This window comes from Cygnus olor, chromosome 5, assembly GCF_009769625.2.
Source record: "Cygnus olor isolate bCygOlo1 chromosome 5, bCygOlo1.pri.v2, whole genome shotgun sequence".
Lineage (NCBI taxonomy): Eukaryota > Metazoa > Chordata > Aves > Anseriformes > Anatidae > Cygnus > Cygnus olor.
The window spans coordinates 44,382,643-44,395,424 of NC_049173.1; the positions used below are offsets into that span (position 1 = coordinate 44,382,643).

At 35.4% G+C, this 12,782-nt stretch overlaps 1 protein-coding gene across 6 annotated transcripts in view; it reads right to left on the reverse strand.

Moving 5' to 3' along the window:
* Nucleotides 1-3,773: 3,773 nt before the first annotated feature.
* STRN3 (striatin 3) overlaps nucleotides 3,774-12,782 on the reverse strand; it is a 60,195-nt gene continuing 51,186 nt past the window's right edge. For all 6 annotated transcript variants that reach the window (XM_040558252.1, XM_040558257.1, XM_040558258.1 and 3 more), the window contains 8 exons: nucleotides 10,769-10,944; nucleotides 10,590-10,637; nucleotides 9,567-9,688; nucleotides 7,954-8,121; nucleotides 7,541-7,681; nucleotides 6,032-6,139; nucleotides 5,624-5,710; nucleotides 3,774-5,487 (listed from right to left, as the gene is read on the reverse strand). In XM_040558252.1, coding sequence (XP_040414186.1) covers nucleotides 5,318-5,487; nucleotides 5,624-5,710; nucleotides 6,032-6,139; nucleotides 7,541-7,681; nucleotides 7,954-8,121; nucleotides 9,567-9,688; nucleotides 10,590-10,637; nucleotides 10,769-10,944 — 1,020 coding nt within the window. In that variant the 3' untranslated portion in view covers nucleotides 3,774-5,317. The remainder of the gene's footprint in view (nucleotides 5,488-5,623; nucleotides 5,711-6,031; nucleotides 6,140-7,540; nucleotides 7,682-7,953; nucleotides 8,122-9,566; nucleotides 9,689-10,589; nucleotides 10,638-10,768; nucleotides 10,945-12,782) is intronic.

Below are 12,782 nucleotides of genomic sequence, written 5' to 3' on the forward strand. Positions count from 1 at the left end.
GAAAGACACCTAAATGAACATGGGGAGAAAAAAAAAAGGCTTTAAAGCGAGAACAAAACAGGCCAGCCATCAGAAAGTTGCCAATGGCATACAACCCCCATAGCCAGCCATCATCCATGCGAGAAAATGGCCACCTTGGCCAGCCGCCATCAGTGAGGGGAAAATGGCCGCCTCAGCCATCCATGACCAACGTCCCCGCAGCTCCTAGGCGCAATACTATGGGTCCCTGGTACATCCGCAGGAACATTACCGTCCCCACCCGCCCTCCAGGGGCATAAACACGGCGTTAGGGGGCACGGAACCAGCGGCAAGCAGCGCCACCAGCCCTCCTCCTCCGCGCCAGGCCTCAGCCGCCCCGCGACGGCCGCGGGCGGGGAGAGCGCGGTCCTCCCACCGAGACTACTCACAGCTCGCTGCTGGGCCCCCGCGTCCCGGTCCTCGCTCGGGAGTCGTTGGAGCCGCCTCCGGGCTGCCTCTGCCCTAACGGGTGCGGCTGTCCCCTTGAGGACGGTCCCCGGGCACGGCCCGTGTCGCCGCGGCCGGCCGGGACTTACACGTGGGCTGCGCTTCGCGCCGCAGCGCCGCCGGGCCGGAGAGTGTGGCACCGCTGCCGCGCCGTCAGAGGGCCCGGCCTGGGGCTCCCAGCTTCCAGGCCGCTGTTGTAACGCCCTTGCTTATTTCGTAATGTACCAGTGCTTGAGAAGGGAAGTTGTAAACCCTATCCCAACCCTCTCCAACAACTGTAGAGCAAGAGCACCAGCTGAAGATTGTACTCCAAGCGAGCACGGAGGTGGCTGTTGCAGCACACTACGTACAAAGCAAGAATTTTTTGCCAGAACAAATGCCCTAGCACTGCTCCTAGCCAAGGGCCGGGGGCAAGGATGGCTAACAGTTAGACGATACTTGGCCGCACCAGTTAGTTTGAGTTAGGCAAACCAGACTAAATCAGCTGGAACAGGAGATGTGAGCATCTGCAGTATGAAATCTAAGATTAATAACAAAAATTAAAAGGTGCTAGATCACATAAAACATTCCTAAAAACAAAAGCCCCATGATCTATGTTACCTCACAGTGCATTTGTTTTGTTACTAGGGAACTCTCCAGAGGTATTAATTTCCTTAAACACTTAAATATTTAAAAACAAGTGTATTGTTACTACATGCACACTTTCAGAAAGTCTAGATGACTTCTCTACTGGGCACCTAGGTAAGGGGGATAACTAAAAAGAACGGTATGTTGTTTCCCATCTAGTCAGGTAACAGTTGGCTGTATGTTACAATTAGAAAAAAATGCCTTTTTATGGCATTTTTATTACATTTACAATGTTTTGTAAATTGAACTTTCTTTTTTAAAAACTATTAATATAGGTCCTTTAGTTTCAATAGAACTCAGGTGTAAATTCTCTGAGTATCTATAGAGAACTTATTAAATACAGAACTCATACTGCCATTCGTGCTCACCTCAGATGTAACATTTGAAAACAACTCCAGGGTCTTCTAGTTTTGTTTTAAAAAAGTTAATTAAAAAAGCACAGATACAAAGACTATGATTAAACTAAAGCAGACAATTAAAAGGTAGAAGTCAGCTGTGTTTTCATACTATACACCTTAACTGGGAGAAGTTTTAAGTCATTTTCCTAGCAGGATTTAGGCAGGTCGCCTTATCTGGAAGTATTTAGTCTCCCTACAAAAACACCAATTGTGCATGTGGGAAGCATTTGTCTGAGACACCTTTTATTTAAAGTGGTAGCTAGAAGGAAGGAAGAGTAGTCATCAGTACTGCGAGACCAAGAAGCTTGCCACTGAGTTGAGATTGGAAGTGCTAGAGAAGCACTTAAGAACATGCCAGGACAGACTGCTATCAGTTTTCAAATAATTAACATGCAATGGGAGAGAGATGAAGTCTGTGACAATGTGTCCTCAAGCCCACAGAGGACCACTAGAAAAAAAACAAAACTTCTATCAATTATTTCCTAGTAAAATAAATACTTTTCTTCGGATTTCTAAATTAGGGAAGATTCATGACCAGGACTCCTTACACCCTTTTTCATATGTATTTCATGCTTACTTTATATAAACAAGATGCTGGACTGCAATAAACTTACTGCTTAAAACAGTTCCTACAATATTTTTCCGCAAGATGAGGAGAATAAGACTGTTATATCAACCATACCCCAAATGCTAAATATATTGTTAAACATACTTAGATATCTTTCCATCAAGTTTGTGTGTGTGAATCCTTTGGGTCTCACTTGCAAAAGAGAAGGAATCCTTTCAGAGAAGGGGAGGTGTTTTTCCTAAATGGAAATATTTATTTCAGCGCTATCAGTTTTTCCACCACCAGCACTACAGCTCTTCTGTTCTAAAAAACAACAAAAACCAACAAATAAAGGTTTTATAATGTTATACCTCACAGTAAATGAGCTAAGACTACATTAGAGATTATTGCCAATATTCAATAAATGAAGACTCTCTACAGCATTTGATCCACTATGCATTAGTGAGCTAAGATGATTAAGGTTTCAATTAAGGAAAATAAGCAAATATTTGTTTTTACCATTTCAATTTTAATACAACTCAAAAAAGTAAATGTTATGCATGGCAATGTTTATTAAACAATCACATTTCATTTAAGCATTAAAATGCAGCAGTCTGGAAAAGCTGCCAGAAACAATGTTTGGCTTCAGAAAAGGCGATTATGAAATTACTTCCAATAAAATTCAAATACTCTCTTGTCTGTTGATTAGTTGAATGCTTTAGACTGTAAGGAAAAAAGTGCAAATCAGCTGAATGTCACTTTCAAAAGTAAAGTCTTAGTGTCCTACAAGCAGTTATTGAAAGGCCTCACCTCAAATCTTCATGATAAAGGACAATATTATCCAATTCCTATACAATTATTATTTACTGTAGCACATTTTAAACAATATAACATTACTACTAAAACAAAATTATTTTCAGAATATAACTGTAGTATTCTGGCTACCATGGGCACCTTTTTTCCTTTTTTTTTAATCTAATTTGCTTGACATGAGATGGCATGAGATACTTCTGAACTTGAAACTTACATGGAACAATACAGTAAGAACCACTTATAGGAACATGTTCCACCTAAATGTAATTTATACCTAAATGTACTATTTTTGCATGAAAATCTAAGATTCATATTGCGGTATTCTGTTTCTACTGATACACTTTCAGGGAAGTGACTTATCACAGAGTTGCTAAATGTTGACCTGTTGCTCAGCCTTTTAGAAAGACAACTGCCCTTTTGCACATCATCTTTATTGGAGGACTTGGAAAGAAGTGGACAAAGGTTAATAGATAACATTTGACATAGGGACAAATTGTAAGCATTGAAAAAAAACAATGAGGGTTTTGTTTTGTTTTTACATTCAACACAGTGATGCCAAGGCAGTTGGAAATAAAACCGGAGCGCTTTCCTGGCTCCTAAATCACTTGAGATCACTTCATATACAGAGATATTCAAAAGCAGTATGCTTATTTTATAAGGGCTCTAAAAATACATTAGTAATTTTTCAATTTGTTCTTGTAAAAAAGCTTTAAAAACACTGTGGAAACATGTTCTTATATGTGGGTGCTGCTGCTTGAAACAGATGTTGACATCGAGACAACTATTACAACTTTTGAAAAGCAGAGCAGCTTATAAGCATAATAAACAAATGATCATTTTGCAAAAATTTAGACCTAATTTAGTAACTTGTAGAATGACACTTTCAAACTGTGCAACACAAAATAATGTAGCCAACAGTAACATACAGGTACACCATTTAATATTTATTATATGCATTTTATATACATTATTTTTCAACAGCTGTACTTCTGCTATGTGGTACAATCTTAAAAATTTGCTGATTCATAGTTTGTAAAACAGAAACCTTACAAAACTCATCAAAACTCGCAAACTGATCAGAAAAGTTTTGTGGAAGACTAGAAAAAATACTTTATTGTATTAATCATGCATTACACAAACAAAATCTTTAGTTACACCATAAACTGAAGCACGTCTGAAAAGAAAATAAAAGCAGGGAATAACTAGTTAAAACACAGCAGATTTATGAATCTTGAATCAACTACTTTTGTATTCTATTCGAAACGCAAATAAAAATATTTTTCACTCCAAAAGTTCTGAAACAAGATTGTTTTTTGGAATCACAACTCCACTCCAGGTACTTAACCAGAGGAAAAAAAATTCTTGGTTTGCAACTTTAGAATTATGAAATGTCCCATTTTCTCATCTATTTTAGACTGTTCAAAGAGTGCCATAATAGATATACAGGGCCCTTTAACACACTACATAAAAGGCTATAAAGACCAACAAAAAGTGAAATAAATAACAATAGGCCATTAGCAAGATGGGTAATCCTTGATAAATAAACTCGTAAATACAGTAAGATGTACAAAATATCACATAGTGATAGGATGCCAAGATTAATTTTTTTTTTTTAAGAGTTCATTGGGGGTGTTAACCCCTCTGTGTTTCATTTAAACACATTTTACAGTCCTTTATTTATGAAGACAGTTATGCGATGATGAAGAATTAGCATCCTTATGCAAGGACTTAGCTGAGCTGTATTAGGCAAAAGAAGGGAAGAGTGTGGTTACACGGCAGCGGGTCAGTGAGATCTCTGTGTTTTAGGGTTCTATAATGCAGAAAAACATTATCAATACAATCTTGAGCACTGTTGTGACAGGCTAAATATATAAAAGACTTATAAAAACTAGAATTTTATCCAAACATTTTGTGCAACTAATGCTAAAATATTTTAAGTTAAATTTCCTTTTCTTTAAAGCAAAATAAAAGTTTAAAAGGGGAATCTGTGGCATTCAACTGATAAACAGAAGATTACTAAGAGATGAAAAGAAAGCTACTCTTGGAGCTCACTTCCCCCCACAAGAGCACCACATTCCTAACCCTAAGGCAGCACACAGAGTCCAAAATAAAAGTCTTTTGTAAGATCAGACTCCACGTTTGCTTAAAGACACCTAAAGAACAGACATACGCTCAGTTCATATCCAGTCAAGGCTACAAATACTGGTTTTCTTTTTATTCTTTTTTTTTTTTTTTTTTTTTTACTTCTCCCCACCCCCCCCATACAGTAATTACAGTTAAATGAATGAGCCTGACATTGTTCAAGATGTGGTGACTTTTCACCAACTTATACCTGCCCCACTTAAGAGCCTTCACCCAGGCAGATCAGATGTAGTGTCTTATTGGTAACCTTATTGATGGCAGTGATGCATTCCCTCTTTTTTGTCCAAACAGACCTGCTGTTATGATGCAGGTTTGTTCTGCTGTGTCACACAAATACTTTGGCAAGGGCATCAGCTCCTGCACTGGCAATATATGCTTTTGATGGATGAAATGCTACATCATAAATTGATTCATCCAGCTTTTTCCTATGAGCTGTTATTTCTTGCACACATGTCTTGCTGTCCAAATTCCATAATCTAATGGAACAATCATGGCCTATTTGGGGAAAAAAACAGAAAAGAAAAAAGGAAAAAAAGACAATGTTAGATTTTTGTCAGACACTTAAATGCATCATAAATGCAAAATTCATACAGCATAAATGAAAAATCCATAGAGTATTAAAAACCCTTACTTCCAGACATTAAATAGATTCCGTTAGGATCTACAGCTAGACTTGTGACAGCATCCAAGTGAGCAACCATAGAATGGATCATTTTACCTAAAAGCAAAATAAACAAGTGAATTTCCTGTGAAGTACCGCTTCTTTTAAAAATAATATTCCCATTAAATGGAATCTAGAATAACATGCTTATTTATATTCCAATATCTGAATGCTACAATTCTATTACAAATTATCAGGTTTCAACTACAGACTACATAAGCATATGGGTAAGCGACACACATCTCTCAAAGGCACTCACGTTATAAGCACACCTTTTATCTAACATCTTCATTGGTAGCAATGACAATGATGATCAAAACTGGGCAATAACCTAAATTTTAGTCCAGTAAATGTCCCAAAGGTTCTCTTTACCCTTACCCGTTTTGTTGTCAAAAAATTTGATGTGTCTATCTTCATGAGCTGTAATAGTTACAGGAAGTGTGGGATGACTTACAACCTTGTTAATATGATTACTTGATTGTACACCTGAAAACAAAAACAAGCACAAACATATCCATCTGCCTTAAAGAAAAAAAGCTAAAGTGAGAGTATTTTAGCATTATACTTCAGCACACTCTATTAGCTAATATTATATAAATAACACATTTGGAACAACATCAATAAATATCAATGAATAACAACTTCTTGCTTTACAAGAGATGGACTAAGCCAGGTATATGCTAGCCAATGTTCCTTAAGGTTAAAGCTGTTTATACACATGAAAGATCCTTGAGAGAGATGGCAAAGAAACTGAAGAAAGTACACTGGGGCAACACTAACCAAGCAGAAGCAAACAAATTATAATGTATGTTTAGTAGACACCTAAAATAGCTCCACATCAAAAAAGATTTACCTTGCAAACAAAAGAAAGAATCAAAATAACCAAAGTCAACCTAACCTACCAGATTGTCAGATATCTTTACAAATTTGAGATTAAAGAAACACTGAACAGTTTAGAATCTCTTTAAGGGTTTAGAATACTTTTTAGAAAGCACTTTCTGTATTTTGATATGCCAGTGTTTTAAGGACTGTTTCCCTCTTTTTTTTTTTTGATTATATTTAAGAGTCTCTCTTCAAGCTAGGAAAGGAATTTCTCCAAGTTGTAATGTTGTTTCTCACTGTCAATGTCAGTTTTGCACAAGCTATCTACTATATAGCTTCTGCACAGTTTTGTAACCTCTGTCAAAGTCTTTATGTAAGTTACTTAATACTGTAAGTGTAATTACTAACTGAGCTGGACTAATTGGATAGGAGAAACACATGCTCCACTTGCAACATTCTTTTAGATCTCACTTTGAAGACAAGAATGACCAGAAACTGGAGGTTTTTTTTTTGTTTTTTTTCAAAACGCTCTCATAGGTTCAAGAAAATGAAGTATGGAATAAAGACCCTCTATTTAGACTGTCAACAGCTATATACAATTCTCAGTGATGAGCTATGTCTTCGTAGCATGTTATTCGTAGCAACAGAATTTCTAATAATCAATGTTCCACAGGAGAGAGGATTTAAGCACAACCTGTACAGATTCGACACTGAACTAATCTTCTACTTAATTTACTTCTTTCTTATGATCTTCCATATCGAAGCTATATGATGAAAACTCTGTATTTTACTACACAATTCAGACAACTGAATCCACAGAAAGCCTAACTTAGAGAACAAAAACTGTTGCTTTTGCTATCTCTAACAGCTTTCAAATCCTCCTAACCCACAACCTTTTCAACTGCGTCAGTTCCAAACATCTTTAGATATCTAGCCAACTTAAGACATCAAATGACATAATGCAGGTAAGGTGCATAGGCTTTTCTTTTAGTTTGCCATATAGTAAAACTTGGATAAAGGTACCTCATCCAAGATGGGTATTTAATAGAAAAGAGCTTTACTTACCAGATTCTATTTGCGATGAAAGCATTACCACTGACTGGGATGTTTCTAAATCATAGATGACTGTGCTGCCAGTGTTAAAAGATGCCACCATATGTGCAGGATCACAACCTATAAAGTCAACTGACGTAGGTATTCCATGCTCTAGAAAGTGAAAGAATTGTCTTTACAAAGAAACACTTTAAAATTCTTCAGAGTTTAAATGTTAAGTTTGTTCTATACTCATACAATAATGAAGAAAACGTTCCCTTTAGAGTAATGCTGCACCACCAGGATTATCTGATTAAAAGATCTTTTCCCGTTAGTTCTGTTATCTAGTGTTGAGAAATAGAGACAACAAGCCTAGACATATCATAAACTGTCTCATGACAGATTTTCAAAACCAAAATTTCACTGCAAAAAAAAAACAACCCTACCTTTCTCTCCATTGTAAGTGCAAATACAGGGAATTTTTTCTGGTGGGTTCCATAATCTAATAGTGCCATCTGCTGAACAAGATAGTAAGTGATTCTTTACACCGCTGTAAGCGAGACCCCAGACTGCATCTGTGTGAGCAAGTAATGTGCCAGCTAGAACGTTTGGCTCTGGAAAAACAAAAATTTAGGAATTAAATATTTCTTATACCTCAAAGTAAATTAAATTCCACAAATATCCCATAGAGTAAAAGATTTACAGAATAATAAAGTAATTTATCTGTGCTCTAACAGATCTGTTGGTTGTAATCATGTACCTATTCTGTAAGTATCAGTAAGAGGAAAATCTAAATAAGTGCCAAACATTCAGTGTGAGCATGAATTCTGAACAAACTGGAATGCATATAAAAAACTAAATTCAGGACAGGTGCTTCTGCATTTGTTTTATTCAAGTAGTTTTCTAGAATACAAATAGATTAGATTCACAAACAAAATGGTCCACTACAATGCATGTGAATAATCAGTGCAATGAATAACATTGCCCCACTATTCATCAGAATAGTTTCAGAGAAATTTTGAACATATTCATGCAGCTACCTAATAAACTGAGATTTTAACATTTAAATAGCTTGTTATCAGCAAATCATATTTGTAGCCTGATAACTCCTTTAGTCATTTGTTGAAATTACATATAAACATATACAACCTGTAACTGAAATTAAATCACTTTAAAAAAAAGTGAAAAGAAACAATTCTTCCCTAGGGTGTCTATAAGAAGCAAAGAAGTGAGAATGGCCATTATTATTTATCAAGAAAGCAAGAGAAGGGAAAGAAATCAATCAAAATAATTTTTTTTAATTTTATTCTTAAAACGGCAGCTAGAATATTACACAGTAGGTCATTTTTCACAACTTCTGCAAACTATCTCTTTTTCCAGAATGATGCACACCTGTTACCGCCACCTCTCAGAGGGGCTGACTTCTTTCATTCAAATTTACCATCTTAAGGATGCTTGGTTGCAGCCTCTTCTTTGTATAAGATGCAAAAACACCTAACAAACTCAACTTTCCACCTCTCTGAGCTCTTTAAACACTGACGACTTTGCTGTAATATTTCTAAAAAAACAGTGTACTCTGCTGACACAGGGGAATGCTTTAAAGCTCTCAGGTACCCTAATATCAAAACAAGATTACTTCTAACGTGGAATAAAGAAACACAACCATATTTTTTCAACAATTACAACTAATCTTAGTTTTCTGAGAATTTCCTATCAGAATAAATAAAAAATCATTCCAAAATCTGGAATTTTGCTGCGAAGTAGTAAAGCACACTCCTTAAAAAATAACAGATGTAACTCATTTCTTCTTTATTATTTAGACCTCATGACAAGGGAGGTCTAATGACAGTCTTTCTGCTACAGTTCTACAAAGTATGTCACCAATGCAAGTGAAATAACAAGTATTTACCACACACAAAAAAAGCTGAAAAACAAAACAATTTAGTTAATAAATGACATTCACATTCCACAAAAGCTTTAGAAAACAGATTATTGTCAAGCAGAAAATTAATGTTCAAGATAATGGTTATCAGCTGTTTATCTTTTAAAAGGTACTTACCATAGGTATCATACGGGTCAACATTAGGGCTAGGCATGTTCCACCACTGGATGGTTGCATCAATACCACCACTGAAACACTGTTCTCCATTAGAACTAATTGCCAAAGACAATACAGGTCCACTATCGGGAGACAGAACAAGAAGTTTACTGATACTGCCAACAGTATAAAGGTTAAAATTTTGCTATTTAAAAATAGAACAAAACAAACAAAAAGTCCCACACTAGATTGGACTAACTAGTTACAGAAAAAAATGTGAATTCCAAAGAAACAGTTCTGTTAGAACATATATTAAATCTGAACAAATTATACCAACCAGTATTAAAATATTGAAGTATATATGACAAATTAACTAAACTATCAAAATTTAACCAATTCAAGGAACGTGGTCTTATTTCAACAGAAACTACATCTGTGAAGCATGAGTTTTTACGGAGCATCCATGTGAATCTAATAACTATTTGTGCTGACAGAGGTGGTTCCAGCCCCCTGCCACCAAAACCATTAACTTTCTCAGACAGAAACCTACACTCCAGTAAACTGGTTCATAAAGATAATCCTAGGAGTACTTTTTGGTCAAGATTAGACTACTCCTGGTTTAACTTCTTGAATCTGTTTGCTGCGATACTAGACAAGCACAACCTGTAGCTCAAAGGAAGCAGCAACTCTGGACACACCACTAAGTCAAGGTTTAACTGTCTTGTAAAACAACGCCCCCGAATTAGATGGCTCATGACAGGCCATGCTCAGGATACAAAGTCTATTGGTTGTTTAAGTGCAGATGAGCAAGCTACAATTACATATTTGAAGGTGGTGAAAATAGTTTACTGACTAGATCCACCAACATACTCAAAAGAGTGAGGAACAAAGCCGAGCTCAGTATTTGCCTGGTTTTAAAGAGCATAATTTTGTCTATCTGATGTAAAAATATAATACATTTGTAGCCTTCAAGGTGAAAAGTATTATGAATCCAGGAGATGACGACAACATATTTATCAAACAGTAATTCTGTCAAACACTTACATGTGGGCCCTAAATGTGTAGATGGGTTCTACATCTAAAGAGGCACTCCTGAAAGAAGAAGAAAAGTAATTACACTAAACGAAATCTCTACTGAAAAACTTTGAAAATGTTTAAGAGTTTAATCAATTTCAAAGGCTTTTAAAACACAACTGATGCTTTATAAAAACCCATATACTTGCTTTTTGGCAGGAACTGTTTTCTGCAAATTCCAAAGTTTTAGAGTATGGTCCTCAGAGGCTGTAACCAGCACAGGCTCTACAGGATGAAAAGCTAATGCCCGCACTCCATCAAAATGACTGCGTAGCGTATACTTAGGGTTCCATGTCTTTCGGAAGGCATCTTTATTAGCTGGCAGCTTAAAAATGAAAAGGGAGTAATTTTATGTGAGTTTAAAAATTTGTCTACTTGTACTTTAGAAAAAATATGCTATTTTTGATTCAGTTAATACATATTCAACCTTAAACATGCATTTATCTATTGATCTACCTAATATGCATATACAAGTCCATCTCTGGCATGCAAAGTAGTCTGCATTTTTTTTTCCCCACTGTAATAGCTTTTGTTCCACGGTGGAAAAGAGTATAATGCTGAATACACAAATAAGCAGCTTTCATTTTCAAAATTTGGTTGTAATCCTTTTGTGCAATGATACCGTAATTATTCTTCCCCGAAGAAAGGTATTGGCTTCATTGCTTATAATGTTCTCTGTACTCAAGGAAGAGATTACAACTGTCAAAAGCTCATTTATCACTTAAACACAATAAAAATAAGCTTCAGGCCCCCAGTGAGTGATCTTCCTCAGATGAACAGCTTGACTGAGAACCAAACATAACTCTTGAATAATTCTATGTACTGAGTAATACATGTACAGATAAATAGTTAATTCAAATCTTAATAAATGTTATCATTTTAAACATAAAATTATATAAAAATATTATTTGAAAGTCTTTAATATATTTGAAAGCTTGAAATAAATTTGTGAGGCAATAACTTAGTTAACTATGTGAAACAATACATACAAATTTTATATGTTGTGAACATACAATTTATACTCTTCACCTACAAACAATTAGGCTAAAAACACAAATTATAACTGCTTAGTATTAATCCTCAGTACCTTGGAAAAGTTACAGTCACTGGAAGAGGTTTTCTGGTAAGAAAAAGTAATTTAGAGCTCTGAGTATAATTTATATTAACCAGAGAGTAGAGAAGACACACAAAAACCTACACTGCACTTATTCTAAACCTCCATTCAAGGAGAAATACATATACTCCTCTCTTCCTCTTAAGTAATTATAAAGGGAACTTAGAGAACTGACTTAAGTTAGATAACCAAAATTAGCAAATGAAGAATGAATGGAAACTAATTCTATACTCTGCATTACACACTATCTATTCACCATGTATATTTTAAAAGCAGTTTTCGATTGTAGGCCAGAATCTCTCAGTAACACTAAAAAGATATTAAAATCTCTCATATGTAATAAAATCTCAGTACCTTCCTTATGTCTGGCAGGACTGAAAATAAGTTATCAGATCATAACGTAACATACACTAATAACTATTCTTGGACCAAATCTCCAGCCTGAACCAAATTTCCACTACTCAAACAAAATCTGATTATATCCAATCAGAATAAATAGATTCAGACAATACAATTACTGTTCTGAGTTACAGATATGCAGAGACATTTGCTTTTCCTATATACATATTTATATACATATACTTATTTATATACATATACATACATACATATATGTATATATATATAAAAATGCAAACCATGCCAAATTCAGATCAAGAAACAAATCTGTTTTACTAGATGTGCAACCTGGATGCTTTTTTTTTTTTAATTACCATGTAACAAATGCACTTCATAATAAAAGTATTTTGTTTTTAATCTTCCTCCTCCCCAGCATACTGAATATCACAATATCTTCAATTGAAATTTAAGTTATTTAGAACTATACTGAATATTATGTACAACCTTCATACAAAGAATCATTTTTTTTATTTCAGGGAACAGCGTGGGATTCTGGTGCTCTGTATTAAACTTAATAGTTTTCAGTCAAAACAGCTTCTTTACTCACCTAAGGCTAAAGTAGATGAGAAAGAGAAAAATATATATATTTCTAGGAAACAGAGTTCCTTAGTATTCTTAATCCTCATTATAGAAATGCATTCATCTATCTG